This window comes from Tiliqua scincoides, chromosome 1 (assembly GCF_035046505.1).
Source record: "Tiliqua scincoides isolate rTilSci1 chromosome 1, rTilSci1.hap2, whole genome shotgun sequence".
Classification (NCBI taxonomy): domain Eukaryota; kingdom Metazoa; phylum Chordata; class Lepidosauria; order Squamata; family Scincidae; genus Tiliqua; species Tiliqua scincoides.
Genome location: NC_089821.1, coordinates 45668970 through 45690668, shown reverse-complemented (window position 1 = coordinate 45690668; position 21699 = coordinate 45668970). Strand labels below are relative to the sequence as shown.

At 44.3% G+C, this 21699-nt stretch overlaps 1 protein-coding gene across 3 annotated transcripts in view; it reads left to right on the top strand.

Annotated features, from left to right (window-relative positions):
- TEAD1 (TEA domain transcription factor 1) overlaps positions 1 to 21699 on the top strand; it is a 244272-nt gene that overhangs the window by 206412 nt on the left and 16161 nt on the right. For 2 of the 3 annotated variants that reach the window (XM_066639085.1, XM_066639100.1), the window contains one exon: positions 8646 to 8819. The exons of the other annotated variant lie outside the window; for it this stretch is intronic. In XM_066639085.1, coding sequence (XP_066495182.1) covers positions 8646 to 8819 — 174 coding nt within the window. The remainder of the gene's footprint in view (positions 1 to 8645; positions 8820 to 21699) is intronic. 3 annotated transcript variants of the gene reach the window in all.

The following is a 21699-nucleotide window of genomic DNA, read 5'->3' as shown; positions in this document are numbered from 1 at the left end:
CAGCTATCTTGAGGTTGTATAGGCTAGTAGTATGTAAACATTTGTACATTGTCACCTCTTTGTTGCATGGTCCCGAGTGCAACATTTTAACCTCTTTAAACAATGGCTATAGCGTTTTTGTTAAAGGTCTAGATATCAAATGGAAAAAAACATTATAAGTTGTGATGGAGAAAAATTTCTCCTTGGAAATAAATTTAAATCTGGAGCATGTAGGCTGGAAAGATGATGATAAAATGGAAGCTATTTTTGGCCTTTTCAAGCACTTAAGCTGTTTGGGGATTGGGAATGCAATTGTAAGAGGTATATGTACTGAATCCTGCTTTACTCTCAGGACAGCAAGCAGATACATGTACTATGTTGAGCATATAGCAGCGCATTAGTCAGCAGCACAGCAACCCAAGGCCTGCCACATGTCTCGCTGGGGCATGCAGCAGTCCATGTGTGAATGCTTTGTCTGCCAGATGATGCAAGGAGGGCCTGGGTCAATGACAACCTCAAGAGAAGTTGCACAGAGTCCAGAAAGTGAGACTTCTAGCAAGTAGGATGGGCAGGGAGACTTAATAAAGACCGCTTTTTTGTTGGGAGGATGTAACTCACAGAATCTGTCACTATTACTGATTAGCATTCAATGGGAGAAGGGGAGTGAGCAGGCTACTGCTTCCCACCTCCTTCCTTGCTTCCTCTTATTTGCACATTCTAGTTTTCCATGGGGACTAAGTTGTAAGCAGAGCTGAGGGATTAAAGCAGCCCCACACGCACCAAGCAGATTTTTGTTAAGTGCTGGGACACAGAACTGCAGCCATTGTTACAAAGCAAGAAAAAAAAAACAAAGCAGAAAAAGAACCCAAAGAGAAGCCTAAATACAGTAGGAGAGAGCAACCCACAAGTCCTTAAACTAGGCAACAGACTCCTTGTAGTTGTGTAGGGCAACATTTATACCCTCACCCACTGTTATACAAGTCTAGCTCACATGCTGTCTCTCTTTCAACATGACTAAGATGCCATCTTTTTAAGTGTGTGGCTGACTTCATAAGAGTGCATACAATAGCCTCCAAATCAATATGAATTCTTTCAAAGCCCACTCATTTAGGGCCTGTATTTTCATTGTCATCCGTTAGAAACATGCTGTGACTAAACAGATTAGTAATCATTTTGTTAAGTGTAGGAATTACAGTAACATACGGAGAAAATGATCACACTTGCAATTTCAAAATAAACATTTATGTCCTAAGAATATTGTCAGATGATGCCATACCATCTGTCCCTCTGAAACACATTGGAATTTTCACTGCTGTTGTTGCATCTGATACTTTTGGCAAGCTCTGCAAACAACTGTAGTAGCTTCACAGCTGCCTTTAACTTTGTTTCACATTTGAAAAGCTCACTGTCTTCTGTAATCTATCCTTTATTTTTCATAACATAATTTATATCTAACTTCCATATGTTGGAAGAAAGACACATAACAGCCGAAGGAATGTTAAGGAGTGATGTGTGACCTAAATTCTCATATGCAAATATACTCTTAGAGTTATAATAACTGAAAATCAGCTTCAAAGAAAAAACAAAAACAAAACTCATTCAGTAATTCAGGAGGTCTGTGATTCCCAAAGCTTGGAATCTCTTAACACCACAGTTTTGCACATTCAGTCTTTCTTTTCTACAACCTTAGAATCATGCAGCCCAATCCTAAGAGGGCCTTATGTTGCTGGAACACTATTTCCATGGATGGAACTCCATTTTACTAATCTGGTTGCATAAAGTCACAGTTTTTGCAAAAGGTGACATGCCATATCATGAAGCTGGGCCACCCTGAGTGAGTAGCGACAGCCCACCAATGATCCTCCACATCCCCTGATGCCTTTAGGCTAGGGCAGGGGGGAGATTTGGAGGGGAAGGAGCAGGGAGGAGGCAATGTGGAATGGGGGGCAGAATGAGGGCTGGATGGGTGTGGTGTTGGTGGCAGCAGAACCACCAATATCCTATTCTCCTTCCACGCCTTGATCCACCTTTCTGGGTTCACTTGGACTTGCACCAGCGAAGTCACTGGCACAGGTCCAACCAGGTCCATTCCAGCACCTGAGGCTTACCCCCAGATCAGGGTCAGCCTTAGGAGCTGCAGGGCCCAATGCAAAACATATTTGCAGCCCCCCCCCCCGTGGGGCCCCTTACTCACCAGGATGAACAATAGCAGTGAGGCACCTGGCTGTGGTGTCATTGCCAACTGCTTCTGGGGGAGGGGCAATTTCAAGCCAATCAGACCCAGGGTTGGCCAGCAATGCATTGCTCGCCACGCTCTCCCAGCGATGCCTTGGCACAGAAGATTCCATGCCAGAGCTTCAGCTACAGAGTGAGGTGCTAGCTGCAGCTGTGGGCACTCCATTTGCTACCCCATTGTGGGGCCCCTCCAGTTTGGACAAACTGGTCGAATTGCCCTAAGGCCAGCCTTGCCTTAGGAGACCTCTGGCACTGCCTCTCCTCACAGGATGCAGCATGTGCTCTTGAGGCACAGCTGCAGTGGCGACGGAGGGAAAGGAGAGGATTGGGGCCGTAGAGTTGGAGGAAGCCTTCAAAGCCTTAATAGCCCCCTGCTTTATACAGGGTAATGCTCTCTAGAGCATTTAGTGTTCGAGAGCCCACCACTTTTCTAATCCATTGTCAAGCCACAATACCCATGAAGGAATTTTTCCTGATATTCATGTGAAATCTTCCCTTCTCCATCTTAGGTCTATTAGATCTAGTCCTAATCTCTGGGACAGCAAAAAACAATTTTTTTGCCCTCTTCCATTTGACAGCCCTTCAGGTATTTGAAGGTATTTTCCCCCTTAACATTTTCTTCCTCAGGCTAAACATAACAAGTTCCCTCAGCCTTGACTCATAGGATTTGTTGGACCTTCACTGACCTTTGCTGAATCTGCTCCAGTTTGGCTGCATCCTTCTGTGGTACCCAGAACTGGACACAGTACCTTCATCATCCTAAATAGCCCAGGACAGACCATTAAAACAACAACAACAAAAATGCATTTTAAAGTACGATATACATGCTTAGGATAAATTGTGTTACGAAGGGCACAATCCACGCCCTTATGTCAGTGCTTTCCAGCACTGACATAAGGGCAATGCAGCTCTGAGGAACGTGAACAAATGTTCCGTTACTTTGAGGAGGCCTTCATGAGTGACACCCAACTGCAGGATGCAGCACATGTCCCATTGGCACCACTATGCCAGTGCTGGAAAGCACTGACATAAGGGTTTAGGATTGCGGCCAAAAACCTTTTTAGAGTCATTCTGCATGATCTGGAGAAACACATTGTCCAAGGTTCCCTGATGACTAGAAAAATCAAAAAATTGTCCATTTACAGGATGTGTGTCTCCCTCAAAAGTGGGACATGAAGTGTATCCCAAATATTTAAAATAATTCCACATGAACCAGAAAGCTGAAATTTGATGCAGTGCTTAATCCCAAAATTGTTAAGGTAGCCCAGAATTTTATCCAAGTATACGCAGAACGCTGAAATTAAGAAAAAGTCTGAAAGTTGAGTTTTATTTTTTTAATAACTAGCCAACAAAATTCTGAAAATGATGTTTGAAAAGAAAACAGCATTCTAGCATGGAGGAAGCAAAACCATTAATGGAATGCAATATTAGCTGCAGTATTAACCTGCAAGCTTCTGAGACCTTTCACTTGGGTTAGCCTTAGAAAATATCTAGGTGCAGCCTTAGCGATACTAAGGATGCCCTTGCTTGGCATCCACTGCTGCAATTAGAGGCAGAAGAGGTGCATGGATACATTCTAAGACTTAATGAGTGCCCTCAAAAACTAGAAGTGGATTTCCATAACCTTCTCCCACCCCAGAGTTGACAGTCATACAAAGCAAACCTAAGCAAAGAAGCTGTGAAATTCTCTCTGAAGAATTTAGTGCTTCAAAGAATATACAAGTCTAAATGTTTTTCTTACTGGTTCCACTTTTTCATGGCGTATTTTGTATGACAGTCAAAAGTACTGTACAGTATTAATATCTGCCTCTAATGGGTACTGGAAATCAAACTAATTTTCAGAAGCGATAAAAATAAACAATTCAATTCTCAGGTGGCAGGAGAGTATATTACTCCAAAATGTATATGAGCTAAAGATAGAAAATTTTGACAAGTCACCCACTTGACATCCCTCTGGCTATTCCCACATAAGTGATCTCTCAATAGCTATTTCAACCTTAAACATGAACATTGCTACTGAGGAGATACCATTTGGTGCATGTATGAAATCTTTAATGAATATAGTTTAGAAGTGAGTTTTAAAGCAGGCAACAAGCTTGTTGCTTCTACATTTGGCACCTCCAGTAAGATAGTAAACGCAACAACTGTGCAGGTGCTATGTGATAATTACAGTTACAGAATAATACAATAATAATTGCAGTTCTGGAGTAACTTATTGGTATGCAGTCCTGCCCTTTTAAAGACTTGACTTATAGGTATTTATTCATACTTTCAGCCCCTCCATTCATTCATTTATTTTTATGACCTATTTGCTTTACGGTTCAATCTTAACCCACTCTGGTATAGGCATGCCAGCTGGTCTGCCCCATATCCAGTGTGGAACTGGGGCTGGCTGCCAGACAACTTGGAGTAAGGGGGATTAATTCCTCTTACCCTGTGTCACGTGGCAGCTGCTCCAATGGGGCTACTAAGATGTACGCCACTGAAATTGGCGGTGCAGATCTGAGCAGTCTGGTGTAAGGGATGTTAGAATCCAGTGTAAGTACTGGATCCTGGTACTGCCGGCCTCCTGGGGTTGGTCTGCTCACTGGAGTGCCTGCCGCCCACCCTCCCCCCGCCCCAGGACATCCCCATTCAGTCTTCCCCAAAACTCCTGCACTTGTCTAGAGAGGCCGATGTGCATTCACCTCTTACTGTCACCATAGGGGCTAGTGCACATCCTTGCACTGGACCAGCTAGCTCACAAGTTATTGCAGACATGCCTCATGGCATGTTTGTGACAGTACTGGACTGGTGCAAAGGACTTGCACCAGTCCAGAGAGCACTCAGGAGTGCGCTCTCACTCTTCAAAGTAGAAACACCCCTTTTTTTGGCTGTTACTGTCCTGGTCTGTAAGCAAAGACTAGAAAACCTTTCCGCTTGTATTCAGAGATAATGTGGTTTGGGTTATTATGAAAGAAGGTGTTGAAGAAAATCTATCTAATTGATTAGAAAACTGTGCCACTGGCTCATAATTTGTATGAATTAAATGTTGATCTGATGAAGTACTAACCTTCACTCGGAAATAAGAAGCCTTTAAGAAGCTAATGAAGTATGGCAGTGTTGGTGACAACCACAAATTAACATGCTGCTTTCATTGAGCAACTCTACATTTTATCAGACTAGGCTGTTTTAAATAAATAACTAGTTAAAACATACTTAGTAGGTATATTCCTGGCCAGGTTTCTTTTACTGGGTCCATGGGACTAGGATTTTTGGCACATGTGCAAGAGAATTCAAGAGGCTGGCATTCAAGTACACATTACCTTATGCAACCCTGCCCCACCAGGCACCTTCAGTGCAAGATGCCAGTACTACAATCACAAAAATATTCATCTAGTAATTTACACAAATTCATTCTAATCAACTGTATTTAACATATCTAGACAAACATACAAACGGGATGCAGGGGGGAGGGGCAAGAGAGGGGTTTGTGGGTATCAGGAATTTGAAGAGGGAGCAGTGGAGAGACAAACGGGATGCAGGGGGGAGGGGCAAGAGAGGGGTTTGTGGGTGTCAAGAAATACAGCTCAAGTCAAGTAAATATCTATAAAGCCACTAGATCAATTCTGGATATAACCAGTTTTGAAGCAATAATTTACAAATCAGTCATTCAAACTTAGAAATTGCGTAGTTCATAAAAAACTGTCCAACTTGTTCTGACTCTCTTCTTCAGCAGCTGCACTTGTACAGACTGCAGTTTATCATCTTCAGTGCATGATCACAAACATTCTTACCCACATCCTCTTCAGCAGTAGAAAAAGATAACAGCTTATGTAGCCTTGTTTCTTACCCTGTGCTTTAGTGTCACTTTGCCTCTACCTTGCCTGCCTCTGAGCTAGAGAGGCAGGAAGGGAGGGAAGGAGTTATTTAGGACTAATTTTATACCATAGCAAAGTTTACAGACTCCCTTGCCTCCATCCAGGGATGTTAGACAGTCCCATGACCCATGCCACTTCTGCAGCAACCTGTCACTTTTCTATTCCACTTTTACTTGTTTTCACAAATAGCGGGAAAGTTTTCACTCTTAAAAATGTAGCCCCTTCCATCCTACAGCAGATAATTTATACTCTGATCTAATTCAGAATAGAGATCCATTTCTTTTTCTGTATTTCTTTCTTATGCTTGCATGTCCATGAGATGCATTCCCTGTGATATGAAGCTGTAAATAAATGTGTTAGTAAAGATATCTTAAATAGACTGAAAGATTTGTCTGGAAGTTTCATTTCTTTGAGTTCAAAATCTTAATCTAATTTTTTATAAATCACATTTAGAGTACCTTGTACAAAAGGACTTTATACTACTTAGCTCATTTATTATCATGCTTGAGGCAGGGACTTTATACTACTTAGCTCATTTATTATCATGCTTGAGGCAGGCCTTAGATAGTGACTTGCCTTAAGGCCACCTAGTGATCTGGGTGGGCAGCTGACCCTAGAGCAGGGGTGATCAATAGGTGGATCGCGATCTACCGGTAGATCGCGAGGCAAAATGAGTAGATCGCGGAGTGCCGACCCCCCCCTTCAGGTGCCTCTGGGAGGAAACGGCATTGTACTCAATGGGGCTTACTCCCAGGTAAGTGTGGCTAGGATTGCAGCCTCACAGCCTAATCCTAGGCATGTCTACTCAGGAGTAAGTCCTGTTATACTCAGTGGAGCTCAGGGTACACCAACATACATTGTACACATAAATGTTATATGTTATGATGGCGCGAACATTGTAAAAAAAAACTCTGGTAGATCTCCGGGCCTTGCTGGTTTTCAAAGAGCCAAAAAAGTGTGAGCACCCCTGCCCTAGAGCCTTCCATGTCTAATGCTATAACCAATCCTGCATCATCCTGGCCTGACACTCAGAGGCAGGGAATAGGAGGGCATTATCTGCTCCTAAGAATTTATTGACTGCAATGTAGCTATCCTATCTGGAGATATGCATGAGCTGTGTGATCCCCCCCCTCCAAAAAAACCCAGTTCTGCTGTCTAATTGTAGTGATTGATCCACTTTTCCTTATGTTTTAAAGTCATTAACAATGACTAAAACAATGACTAAGCTTTACACAGTTACATAATATAACAGAAGTACTCAGCAACAGCACGCTGGCTTCTCTCAGGATGACACTGAGTTGTTGTTTTTTTTTGCAGCTTCCAGTTTTCACCCCTAATGCAGTATGCATTGCACTGGTAGTTTGAGTTTAATTTGTTTCATGGTAAGGAACTGCCAAAAAATGCCAGTTCATTAGGCCAAAAAAAAATTCAAGGGAAACAAACACTGAGCTGGCCTTTTCTTTCCCTTTGTTGCTCTTTTCTTTCACTGAGTTTTTCCCGTGTTTACAACATGTTAGTTGCTCATACGAATATCAAAAATTGTGGTCCAGCCTCCACGTGTAGATAATGCTGTTTAATAGCTGAATGGGTTGAAATGAATTTTGAGGCAAAATGTGAGCAGCAGGTTAATGCGATATATCTGTTGCTGGAGTACACTGTTCGGACCGTGAATGGAAGACTCTTTTGTAAGACTCTTGTGTGAAAAACATCTTGCTATGTGTTCAAAAACTACCATGTTGGCAGGAGTCTAGGCTAGAACCGTTTTGATGTGCTGGTTCTGTGTATATTGGGGTTTTATGTAAGGCGGGAATATTCAGTACTGGTTCTCTCATCTTGTCAGAAGTGGTATAATCTCTTAGGGCCCAATCCTATGCAGTGTGCGCCAACTCATCACTGGTGTGCACTGTTGCAAAGTAAGGCACATTTGCAGGGCTTAGTACTGGCCAAGCGCCGACACTAGACCAGTGCCAGCAGGTGCTGGGCTAACACTAGGGAATAGCCAATGGTTGCCTGAACCACTGAGCGGTGGAGACGTAGGTGAGGGTTTGGGGGGAGGTGGCATTCCAGGGTGGGCAGAAACAGGCGGAGGGTGGGGAGGAGGCATGGTAGGGGGAGGGAGTGGGGTGGGCGGAGGGCGGGACTGGTGGAACTCAGCTCCACTGGATCCTGAGCTCCGTGTCGGGCCGTGCAGCCTGACATGGAGCTCTTTGATTCTGCACCAGCCCAAGGGTTACCGCAGAATCAAGTAGCCCCACTGTGGAGCTACTTTCCTTATCTGAGGGAAGGGGACAAATGTCCCTTTCTCCCGAGGAGCTGGTGGCAGCTGCCCAGTTAGTTGCGTGTTGGATACAGCAGCAGCTTTTTTCAGCGCCTCAGCAGCCCACACTCCGGGCGGCTGAGGATTGGGCTGTTAACTGCTTCAAGTGAGGCAGCTGATTGCATATGAAAGTCATTTATTTGGCTTCTTGAAGGTATTCTTGCATCGTATGTGTCATGAGGAATGAAAGTTGTTATCTTTGCATCAGTAAATTAATTTCCTGGTATAATGTGTGTTTTTCCTTTACATTATAGTATAACAAACACCTTTTTGTGCACATTGGACATGCCAACCATTCATACAGTGATCCATTGCTAGAATCGGTGGACATTCGTCAAATTTATGATAAATTCCCTGAAAAGAAAGGTGGCTTGAAGGAACTGTTTGGAAAAGGGCCTCAGAATGCCTTCTTCTTAGTAAAATTTTGGGTAAGTATGATATTAAGAATATTCTGTGCATGGGGAGATTTTCTAAATATCAAAAAATTGCTTGGCTGTTGTTGAGAAAGTGTCGTTCCTCCCCTCCTTGGGATGCTTGGGGTCATCCAGTGAAATAGATTCAGGGCAGACCGAAGAAAGTACTTCACACAATTAATTTGTGAAATTCATTGTCTTTAGGATCTGATGATAACTAGTTTAGACGATTTTAAAAGGGGATTGGACAAATTGCAAATGGAGAGTCAATCAACAGTTGTTAGCCACAGTTCCACCTGAATGGAACTTCTCTGGTCAGAGAAGTGTGCCACTCAACAACAGATTCAAGTAGCCCCACTGGGACTGCAGTCGCTCTCCCCAGGGTAAGGGGAAAAGCGCAGACCCAGTGGCCTGCCTGTTCCAGCATAAGTTAGGATTGGGCTGTTAATTGAATAAATAAATACCCCCGACTTAAAGAAAGTTGCCGAAAGCTATCATAGTATCGGAAGGGCTGGCAGAGAATTAACATTTCATGCAGTTTCAACTGTCTTGCAAAAGTTTTATGAAGCATTTTAAGAATAAGCAAATATCAAGAAAGAGCCTGAGCAATTGTTTGTTATTTTCCCAAGAACAGCATTTTCATCTCAAAAAAGTATCACCACGTCTACAAATAGACATGGTATAGTAACAAAGGGAATAGCTGTTCATATAAGTAGCTAATTATGTAAGTTTGGATGCATGGTGAGGTAGCACAATTGTGCCTGCCTTGACCCCACTTATCCAGTCCCTTCCATGTATTTGCCATAACATCAGTGAGCCAGGCAGCACAGCACCACTGACTTATGAAAAGCACCCCAACTTCGCCTGTATAGAATTCTGAAGATTCCCTCCCTACATGCTGAACAGGCGTGAGGTACTCCCCCACTCCTTTCTTTCCCGAGAGCAGCCATTTTCAACCACTGTGCCATGGCACACTGGTGTGCCGCAAGTGGTCTGCAGGTATGCCACGAGAGTTTGGGGGAGGGTCATTTGTTAATAGGGCCAATGGGGATATGAGCTCCACACCAACAGCATGGTGTGCCTTGTCAATTGTCAAAAAACTGATGGTGTGCCTTGATCATTTTAGTACCTTGTCAGTGTGCCGTGAGACAAAAAAGGTTGAAAATCACTGCCCTAGAGTCATACTCATGAGGAAAAGCGTAGCCATTGCTTGGACTTTTTCCTTCTGTTAGGTCATAGAGATAATTCCTCTCGTAGCTGGAAAGTGGAAGAGGCAGAAGATTAGGAAAGCAAGCACTTCAGATGCCTCCATTTTTCAGTGCTTGTAAAGAGAGAGCCTTCAGAGTTCTGAACAACATATATGGGTTGCATTTCAAATGGGTTGCTTTTCAGAAGTATTATTTGTATAGCACCATCAGAGTACATGGTATTGAAGAGATGTGTCTCTGCTCCAAGGGGCTTACAATCTAGGTATGGATGCAAGTGAGAAATCAGAGGTAGGGTAATGTGACCATTACCACCGGTCCAGCACCAGAGCTGGCCCAGTGTGAGCCAGCGCGATTATGTAAACTTGATGCATACAATCTCTGGTCACCCATCCCAATCCTGATGGTTAAGATTGGACATAGACACAAAGACATGGTTTAGATGTAATTTGGACATTAGAGGAAACTTGTTGAAAAAGCTTGGCAGGTAGTGTACTTCTGCTTCCCCATTACATGTATGGTGTTCACAGTTGAGTGTATATATAAATACACCCAAACAATTGTCTCCATCTACAATACATCTACAATCCATCTCTTTATGATGAATGTCTTTCATAGTTTGTTGCATCTGATGGTGCCTTAGGGTGCTAATTTCTGTAAGATGGGTGAAACTGGTGAAGCCTTAGGAAATACATTTTTTAAAAAAAGTATATAGTGGCCATCATAAGTAGGAGCAAAGGTTGTGCACCATGAGTCAAGCTCTGCAAAGCCCCAAGCTTTCCAGCTCTATATGTGCACTGAAGAAAAATTAAAACAAAGGTATTTAAAATAAACAAGGGTGCAAACCAAACCTGCGCTGGAGCAGGCAAGTCAGGAGACCTGCACTGCATCCAATGCAGGTTTGTTGGCTGCAGCAGCTCAGCCAGGGGCAAGGGGAAGATCTCCTTGCTCCAAAGGGTCTCCTCGGACCTACGCCACCTCTGGAGGTGGCGCAAGTCTGAGGAGAGCAGAGCGGCTTGAAGCCACTCCATTCACCCCGGGGACAGGGGTTGGGATCCGGCATAACTGTCGGGTCCCAGCCCCGTCCCCAGCTCCCCGCACACCCACCCCAGGGCCGTCCATCGCCCGCCCTCGCCCTGCCCAGAAACGCCCCCCTCTCACCTCCTCCCTGCCCTCCACGCCTACCTTTGCCGCTTGTGTCTGTGCAGGCGCGCCAACACAAGTGGCAGCGAGGAAGCTGCCATGGAGGCCTCTGCCAGCCTCCATGCGTTGGCACATTTTCATGCGCTGACACGGCTTCCTCCCAAGGCATAAGGCGCAGTTTGGATTGCGCCCTTAATTAGACTTTGTCTGTGTTGGCTCAGTAGAACAGCAAAAATAATAAACTCCCTTTTTGTTTAAAAAGAGATGGGTCACTTTTAGCTTGCTATTCTGTGCACATTTACGTGGGTGGAAGTTCCATGGAACACAGTGGGCCTTACTTCTGAATAAACATTCTTAGGATTGTGCTGTTACAATGTTAAATGATAGCAGTATTGTTTCATAATGATATCCTGTTTATGTGTCTGAGCACCCTATGAAGTGGAGAACAAAACTCTCTAAGATGTGAAAGTGATATTAATTGGTATATTTTAATGAATATCTTATCTTTTCAAGAATCTGCAATGCAAACAAGCAGTTCTGGAAAATAAAGCATATTGTAATTAGTGTAAGCTTTTTAAAAAGATGCTTTGAAGTCCAGAGCATTTTTGAAATTCAAATGTAGAATGGAAATAAAGGAATCTCCACAATAAAAGGGCATTAAATCATGTCCAAAAATCTCTCCCATTTTACGGATGTAAATATATGCCATAATTAGTGGTAAAGTAACATGAGTCAGATGGTTAAGTTTATTCCTATTCTTATTATGTAAAATAGCTGTGACCTGGAAAAAAAAATAATGCTGTTTCTTTGTCAAGCACTGTTAACAAATAATGAATGCAGTGCAGCTAGTGTTCAGAAAGAGCTTGGCCACATGGTCTCCTCCCACGTCCCTCATGTGCGTCTGCTGCAGTCTTTACAGGCATGTAGATTCTTTGTCTCTTTCATTCACAAAAACGCTATTGTAATGTCCTCCCTTCCTTAGATGTGATTTTTATTGCATCACAGATTGAGACTTGGCAAACAAACTGCAATTGAGGGATGAGGTCACTGCTGCTAATTGGTCACCTTTCAACAGTTTTTTTTCAGATTTTTTAAAAGACAAGAAATAGAAGACAACAAGTTCCTCTTTTTTATTTCTGTCTTCCCTGAGAGAACCTTTTCTGCAGAATGACCTTCATGGCACTAGTGCAAAACTCTTTTCCCAATGTGGTGCAAGAGTGTTAGTGCTCCTGAATGAGTCAGAGAGCAGCTGGGATGTAGCTTGGCCTGGCCATCAAAAGCCTAGCCATGTGGCAGACCTGGATTTGATTCCAAAGCTGCAGCATACAACTGACTTTGAAATGTGCCAAAGATCCAGATGCTGCTCTTGGAAAAAATTGCTTCACAATTTGGAATCTTTGCCCTTTGATCACTGTTCAGCAAGAGGTGGGGAAGGATAATACGCTCATCCGAATGACTCCTCATTGCAGTCTACAGTAATTGAAGTCTCTGTGATGTTTAACAAGTGACCCTACATGTTCAGTTTCAACTACTGAATATTTCTGTTTTAATTGTGGTGCTCCCTCAGGAAATCCCTCTGTACGGCTACTTTGTCCACCCTTTTCAGATAAGAGGATTTATAACCTTTCTGCATTTGCTGTTTTAAAAAAAATATAGGCCAGGCTCTTATAACATCTGCAAGCTTCTGCCTCCTTTCTCTGAAAATGGAGAACACTTATCTGTATGGAGCATTCTTCTTGTTTGCAACTAGCTTGGTTTCAGTATATGTTCCTTCTTCAAGGACCTTTATGAAGCATCATGTCAAAACAGTTGATATGTAAAATGTTCCATGCGCTAGACTGGCAAGCTATATATTAGATGGATGGATGAAGTCACCAGACAGCGCGGAATGAGTGCCCCTAAGCTGGCCACTATTGTTTCCTAGGATGTTGCATTAAAATCTCCCATGAAACTTGTACAGGTGTGCATCACTTAACAGCCTTCCACTTAATGACGGTCCGCATATGTGACAGTGATCAAAGCACAACAAAGAAGGTCTTAATGAGGCAGTCAGGACTCCCATAGCCTACAGCAGAGTGTCTGTTTACACAGAGTGTCTTTTAATGCAAAGAAGAGGCAATCATTCTTCAGTGGCCTGTGTAGCCAGCTAGTTTCTGGCAAAGAGTGTCTGTTTACACAACAAAGGCACTAGATTAGACTGAATGTTGTTTGTTTTTTTAAATTTTTTTTATTTTCCAAAAACAAATAACAAACACACATAACACAAAAAACATAACAGACTTCACTACACAAAAAAGGGGGTGCAGGAAATCATATATCATTATCATATGTCACTAAAACTAATAAATCATTACCTAATCAGTTTCCTCTTCTAAATTTACCTCTTAATATCATTTTTCATTCATTATTCATCTATTATATCATATCATAGTATATATGTAATAAAATCATCTAAATGCCCCATCATATATTTCTAAAACTTCATTTTCAGCCAAGCATAAAATAATTTCCATTGCTCAATTTGGTGTCGATTTTCATTGTTGATCCAAATTTTCTAAAAACCTGTCCATTTCCGCCATGTTCATTATTTTCTCTATTAATTCACTGGCATTTTACAATCCTTCCAATATCTAACATATAAAATCCTCGCTACAATTAAAATCTTAATAACTAAATGCACATCTTTTTCTTTATCTATAACAACCATTTTCAACCACTGTCCCATGGCACACTGTGGTCCTCAGGTGTGCCACAGGAATTTGGGGCAGGGTCATTTATTAATAGAGCCAATAGGAGATGTGAGCCCCCACTGGCAGCATGGTGTGCCTTATCAATTGTCAAAAACCTGGTGGTGTGCCTTGACCATTTTAGTGCCTTGTCAGTGTGCCGTGAGATGAAAAAGGTTGAAAATCACTCCTCTATAACATCTAAAAATATACTTTAAAAAAAAAATGTGTTGCTCTAATAAGTTAGATATTTATATTTAATAAGTTTTATATTATGCTTCCAGATCTGTTCCCATTGATCTATTATGATATTATGGCCTATATTTTGTGCCCATTTTATCATACATTGTTTTACTAATGATAATAACTACTACTAATAATAACTCCAATGAATATGGAGTTCAACAAATGCTCTAAAAAGCAGTTGTTCCCCTAGTAAAAAGCATAAAAGCAGGCACAAGCAGCTTGTAGTGTGAAACTTTCATTTCATAAAGTTAAGTGGATCCTAGTAGAGTGTCATTTTAAAAAGTGGGTCCCCATGGTAAAAAGCTTGGGAATCCATCACAGGTTACAAGCTGTGATGGATATATGCAACTTCCTGTTTTTAGAAGTAGGTTATCTCTGAAGGTTATCTCTCTCCCCCTGCAGTCCTCCATTTACCCACAACCCCCCTTTCTCCCCCTGCAGTCCTCCATCCCCCACAATCTCCCTTTCTGCCCCTCCACTCCTGCATCATCCCCTGGGGGCTGGGGATAAGAACAGGTCCTCAGCTTGGCTGTACTTGTCATAAGAGGTGACCAAACAGCCACGGGGTAGATGGGACTCGTCAGCCTGGGAAGGCAGCTCATCTAAGAGAAGGAAACTCTGACCTCCACTGCCTTGTGGCTATGTCCAGTAGTGAAAAAGGCTCCAGGAGTCAACCTAGAGGCAAAATCTGAAGCTGGAGACCCTGAGGCAGTTCGCGGCTGTACACAGTCACACTCTGGCAACTCCTGCGATGCTGTTGGAACCAACCATATTGGCTTCTGCCTTTCCATTGGACCATTCCAGCAATGTGGAGAGGGGAGATTTGCTGCATGGGTAACAGCCTATCCTCCATACCTTCTTTACCCAGGCTTCATGCACTGGAGAGGACACTCCAACTTCACCATACGGCGTTGGCACAACATAGGAAGCAGCCATTTACTGGTTATAAGTGTTCACTTGATTGGCGTAGAGCACGATGCCAGGGGCTGCTTCCGACGGTGGGAGAGATCATTGCATCTCATTGGGCAGCTACCGCCCGCCTTAAGCTGGGCAGTCCCCAGCCAGTAAGGTGTTGCCTCGCCACGGTCCATTAACCTCACGGGGTGTGTGGGGTTTAGGGTGAAAACCGACAAGCAGATCAACAACTCTGCACCATGCAACAGAAAACAGAAAACTCCTGCCCTAAAGCTGGGCACCTGGAACGTAAGGACAATGACACTTGGCTTCTCTGATGACCTGCAAGGAATAGACGATGCACGCAAAACAGCTGTCATCGACATGGAGCTGAGCAGACTGCAGATGGACATCATTGCCCTTCAAGAGACGAGGCTGCCGGATTCCGGATCTGTCAAGGAGATAAATTTCTCATTTTTCTGGCAGGGAAAACCACCAAAGGAAACCAGGGAACATGGCGTTGGCTTTGTGGTCAGAAATACCCTGCTGGAATCCATCATCCCACCTACTGCAGGAAGTGAAAGAATTTTGTCCCTGCAACTCCAGTCATCAGCAGGACCTGTCACTCTTGTAACAAACATCACCCCTGGGGTAGGGAAGGACCAAGGGAGACCCCCAAACCAGCCAGGACTCAACCCTCCTCCGCCTACACCAGCTTCCACAACCCCCAAGAGCAATGCTTATTTATTTTTGCTTACTCCAAGCCCCAGGTCCCATTATCATACATGCCCCTGGTCAATCACTGCACCCAATGCTTTATATAAAAGATTTTTATTAAAGCTTAAGGGAGCTTCAATTGCTCCAAAAAGACATAACTACATGCATCACAATAGCTTTAAAAACAAGAAAGATCTTACCTAAATAGAGGCTAAAACTACCATCTTACAGGTCTCAGTATTGCTTCCAATATAAAAGCTGTTAGCACCCTTCCCCCTGCTCTCTGTTTTCAGGCACCCAAGCCCAGGTGTTATTCTTTAAGTTATTAATACCCTACACCTGGTTAACCAACACCCAGCCTAAACCATTTTAAAGGGAAAGGGACTTGCCCCACCCCGTGACAACTCTCATCAGTGCATATGCACCGACTCTGTCATCTCCAGTAGAAGCCAAAGACAAATTCTACAATGACCTGGCCACCACTATCAAGAAGATCCCATAAAAGAGCCATTATTCATCCTCGGTGATTTCAATGCTAAAGTTGGTGCTGATAACAGTTTGTGGTCCACTTGCTTAGGTCAGTTCGGCACTGGGAAGAAGAACGAAAATGGCCATCGTCTGCTAGAGTTTTGCTATCATCACGGTCTCTGTGTCAGCAACAGGTTCTTCAACAAGGAGCCCCAACATAGAGTCTCTTGGAGACACCCAAGATCAAAGCACTGGCACCAGCTCAACCTGATTCTCACCAGATGCTCCAGCCTTCCTAGCATCAAGATCACACGCAGTTATCAGGGTGCTGCCTGCGACGCTGACCACTCCCTGGTGTGCAGCAGAGTGAAACTGCAAACTAAGCGACTGTATCACACAAAAAAGGAAGACCTCACATTTATACCAGCAAGACCCGGGATCAGAGAAAAGTGGTGGAATTTGCAGGAGCACTTGAGGAATCTCTTCCAGGTCCGGCTGATGCAGATACATCCAACAGATGGGAACATTTCAAGAATGCTGTTTACAACACTGCCTTGTCCATATTTGGCAAGAAGACCAACAAGACGGCAGACTGGTTTGAAGCCCACTCTGAGGAGTTACAACCAGTCATTGAGGAAAAGAGGAGAGCTCAAGCAGCATACAAGGCCTGTCCCAGTAAGTGCAACCGGCAGGTCCTCCGAGCTGCTCGCAGCAAAGTCCAGCAGATTGCCAGGAGATGTGCTAACGACTACTGGCTCCAGCTCTGTTCCGAGATACAGATAGCAGCTGACACGGGCAACATCAAGGGGATGTATGATGGTGTCAAGCAGGCCCTAGGTCCAACACAGAAGAAAATTGCCCCTCTGAAGTCTGCCGCAGGCGAGGTCATCCAGGATCGGGCACAGCAGATGGAACGCTGGGTGCAGCACTACTCTGAGCTATATTCCAGAGAAAATGTAGTCACCAAAGAAGTGCTGAACAACATTGAGTGCCTGCCTGTGTTGGAAGAGCTTGACAGTGAAGCAACCCTAGAAGAACTTAACATGGCCCTCGACTCCCTTGCCTTTGGCAAGGCATCTGGAAAAGACAACATCCCTGCTGAGGTCCTAAAGTGCTGCAAAGAGATCATCGTCACTGAGCTGCATGAAATCCTCTGTCTCTGCTGGAGAGAAGGTGGAATACCTCAGGACATGAGGGATGCAAACATCATCACGCTATACAAGAACAAAGGCGACAGGGGTGACTGCAACAACTACCGTGGCATCTCTCTCCTTAGTGTTGTAGGAAAGTTGTTTGCCTGAGTTGCACTAAAGAGGCTCCAGGTACTTGAAGAGAGTGTTTATCCAGAATCACAGTGCAGATTCCGAGCCAACAGGTCCACCACTGATATGGTATTCTCCCTTAGACAGCTGCAGGAGAAATGCAGGGAACGACAACAGCCACTCTTTATAGCCTTCATAGATCTCACGAAGGCTTTCGACCTGGTCAGCAGGGACGGCCTCTTCAAGATTCTCCCCAAGATCGGATGTCCACCCAGGCTCCTCAGCATCATCAGGTCTTTCCACAAGGCCATGAAGGGCACTGTTGTCTTTGATGGCTGCACATCAGACCCTTTTGACATCCAAAGCTGAATAAAGCAGGGCTGTGTTCTTGCGCTGAACTTGTTTGGGATTTTCTTTGCTGTCCTGCTGAAGCATGCCTTTGGAACTGCAACAGAAGGTATCTATCTCCGAACCAGATCAGACGGAAAGCTCTTCAACCTCTCCAGACTGAGAGCAAAGTCCAGCTGAAATGTCTGCGTGACTTCCTCTTTGCCGACGATGCAGCTGTCACTACCCACTCTGCCAAAGATCTCCAGCAGCTCATGGATCGTTTTAGCAAGGCCTGCCAAGATTTTGGACTGATGATCAGCCTTAAGAAAACACAGGTCATGGTTCAGGATGTGGACTCACCTCCCTGCATTACAATCTCTGCGCATGAACTGGAGGTTGTCCATGACTTTGTGTACCTTGGCTCAATGATCTCCGACACTCTTTCTCTCGATACCGAGCTAAACAAACACATCGGTAAAGCAGCTACCACGTTTTCCAGACTCACAAAGAGAGTCTGGTCCTACAAGAAGCTGACGGAAAATACCAAGATCTAGGTCTACAGAGCTTGCATCCTGAGTACACTTCTGTACTGCAACGAGTCATGGACTATTCGCTCCCAACAGGAGAGGAAACCAAACGCTTTCCACATGCGCTGCCTCTGACGCATCCTTGGCATCACCTGGCAGGACAAAGTTCCAAACAACACAGTCCTGGAAAGAGCTGGAATCCCTAGCATGTATGCACTGCTGAAACAGATGCCTGTGTTGGCTCGGTCATGTTGTGAGAATGGATGATGGCCGGATCCCAAAGGATCTCCTCTATGGAGAACTCATGCAAGGAAAGCGCCCTACAGGTAGACCACAGCTGCGATACAAGGACATCTGCAAGAGGGATCTGAAGGCCTTAGGAACGAACCTCACCAGGTGGGAAACCCTGGACTCTGAGCGGCCCGCTTGGAGGCGGGCTGTGCAGCATGGCCTCTTCCAGTTTGAAGAGACACTTGGCCAACAGACTGAGGCAAAGAGGCAAAGAAGGAAGACCCATAGCCAGAGAGACAGACCAGGGACACACTATACTTGCTCCCAGTGTGGAAGGGATTGTCATTCCCGAATCAGCCTTTTCAGCCACACTAGATGCTGTTCCAGAACCACCATTCAGAGCACGAGACTGAAGGTTGCCAACTACTGTTTTACTATTTCTTCTTGCATCTCAAAATCCAATATAAACATATACATTTTAAAGTATATTTTTTTTTTGTTTCTAGCAATAGTCTATCAAATGGCGTCTGTTCCATATAAAAACTTATTATTTGTCTCCCCCAAATCTTGAATCTAATTATAAGTGCGTCCACTAGCCCATCTCCACACCTTGCCTTGACAATTCTTTTTTCTCTTCTTCCTCACTCTCCATGGAACATGTCTCAAAATTCTAGCTTTATTATCATGTACTGTCCATTTCTTTTCCTGTGAAGCCTTCAGTAATTTATCTATGTAAAAGATTCTGGTGGATTTAACATGAATTTCTCTTGGTAATTCATATTTTCTCAGATAAAAAGTGCTCACTCTTCTCACTGAATCCAGTTCTTTAGGTATCTTCTCCATCAGTGTATCAGTCCATTCTAATATTAATCTGACAATCTGTCGTGACATATCTTCTCCTTTCTCTTTTAGAATTTTTTGTATCCTCACCACTGGAGCTGCACTATCCACCTGAGTTTCCATTAACATTGTCTCTGCGTCATGCTGATTTTCTTCTATCTCTGATATTTTAGCTTGGTCTTTTCTTATCTTTTTTCCCAATCTCTCAGTCTCTTGTTTGTCTTCTTCTGATGTAATTTTCACATCTATCAGATGTCCACTAAGTTCATCTAATCGTTTAATTAAAGCATCCACGCTGTCTTGGGTCTGTGCAGATTGATTTATTTGTTGCTGTACCAACAGTTTTTCCATTTTGTCTTGCATGGTCTGTTTCCAATCTTTTCCTTTCACTTCCTCTTGTACTAATTTTCCAAAACCCATCTCCGAGGCTGGTAAACTTTGAACTTTCTTACCCACCATCTTCATTCTTCCTTCCTTTGAAACTCAAATATCTTTAGTTTGCAATGCTTTTTAAGAACACTAGATGCCCTCAGTGTATTATCTTCCTTGCTCCACTTATAGACACAAATCTAGTTCTTGCAATGTCTTTTTAAGTCCACTAGATGTCACTAGATGTCACTGGTGCACTGTTTTTCTTTCTGTTCTCTTATCTTATTTATAGTTGTAGCCTTGGCAACCACATTCCTCTGTTTGCAAGAATCTCAAAACATCCAATCGCTCTTTCCAGCAATCCCAAACAATAGTATCAAACCAAGGCAATAAACGCTCCAATGCACAAACTTTATCCAAGGACAGTTAATTTATAATCCACTGAAGTTCACAGTTATAAAGTTGTAATTATACTTTCATATATCCATAACGAGCTTGGCAAATTTCTTCTACGATTTTTCCTCATACCGATCAACAGCTGAGGGGGGGAAGCCTCCCCCCTCCTCTTTTCACTGCAAAAAAGAACCAGATCAGGCAATCAATTACTCAGTCCACGCCAGGCATACACAAATGAAAACACTTAAGTCTTTCAAAGTCTCTCCCTGCTGGGGCCTTCAGCTTGATTCAACATGAATTCTTCACCATTGCTGCCAGACAGCGAAATCGCTTGGGAAAGCCCCCCTGGCGGGACTTATCTCCTCAGGAATCGTGCCATCACATGGAGGAATTTGTCTCTCCTGACAAATATCCCCAGGTCTCCTTGGATCTGCAGTTTTTGGGGAAAAAAGAGTGCCTTTCAGGAGCATGAGAAAGGCACATCTGTTCTGCTGCTGGCTGGCCCCTCCTCAGATTAGGCTGAATGTTTACTTAACAACCTAATCACATAACAGTGGGATTTGGAGAATGTACCCCTGTCAATAAGTGATACATAGCTGTATTCTTTTTTTTAGTTCCAGTATATAATTGATCCTATTTATTTATTTACTATATTTCTATCCTGTCTTTCTCCCTGAACGGACCCTGATCCTTGCCTTCTGCATTTTAAAAAAAGTTATGCTGAAAGCCAGGATGTTGTTGTAGTTTGGGAGTTTGACCTAGAAGATCCACTCACTCACAAAGCTTCCTGTGTGACCTTGGGTCCAGTCACTGTCTCTCAGCCTCACCTACCTCACAAGGTTGTTGTGAGGCCCAAAGGAGGGAGGGAGGGAATGATGTATGCCACTCTGAGCTCCTTGGAGGGAGGGTGGTATAAAAATGTGAAAAATAAAATAACTAAAGATAAGTTGACAATAAACGGGCAGCCCAATCTTGAGCTGCCTGGAGCACCCAGGCTCAGCGGCACCGAAAAGGGCTGCCGCCGAATCCTGCGCCTCCTGCACTACCACGGGAGGCTCCTTGGGAGAAGGGAACATTCGTCCCCTTCCCCCGAGCAAGGTAAGCAGCACCGCAATGGGGCTACTCACTTTGCTGCCAGCCTTTGGTAGAATAAAGGCACTCGTGCAGGGCGCGCAGCCCTGCATGAGCGCCCTGGATCCTGTGGAGCTCAGCTCCACAGATCCTCCTCCTGCCCACCCCCCAGCATGCCTCCCAGCCGCCCCTCAGCACACCTCCCCCCTCCCTGGAACGCTTCCCCCCACGCCCCCGTCCACGCTCCCACCTCCCGTTCCACAGTCCGGCAGTCCAGAAGACTGCCGAGCCGTGGAACTTGGGCCACCGGAGTTGCGCCGAGCTGCTGAACCAAGCCGCAGCCACTGCACCGAGCTGCGGAACTTGGTCCGCCAGCTGGCACTGGGCTAACACTGGCGGGAGCCCGGCGGTGAGCCCCGCAAATGTGCCTTACCGCAGGATTGGGCTCCAAGTCCCTGGCTCCATTGTGA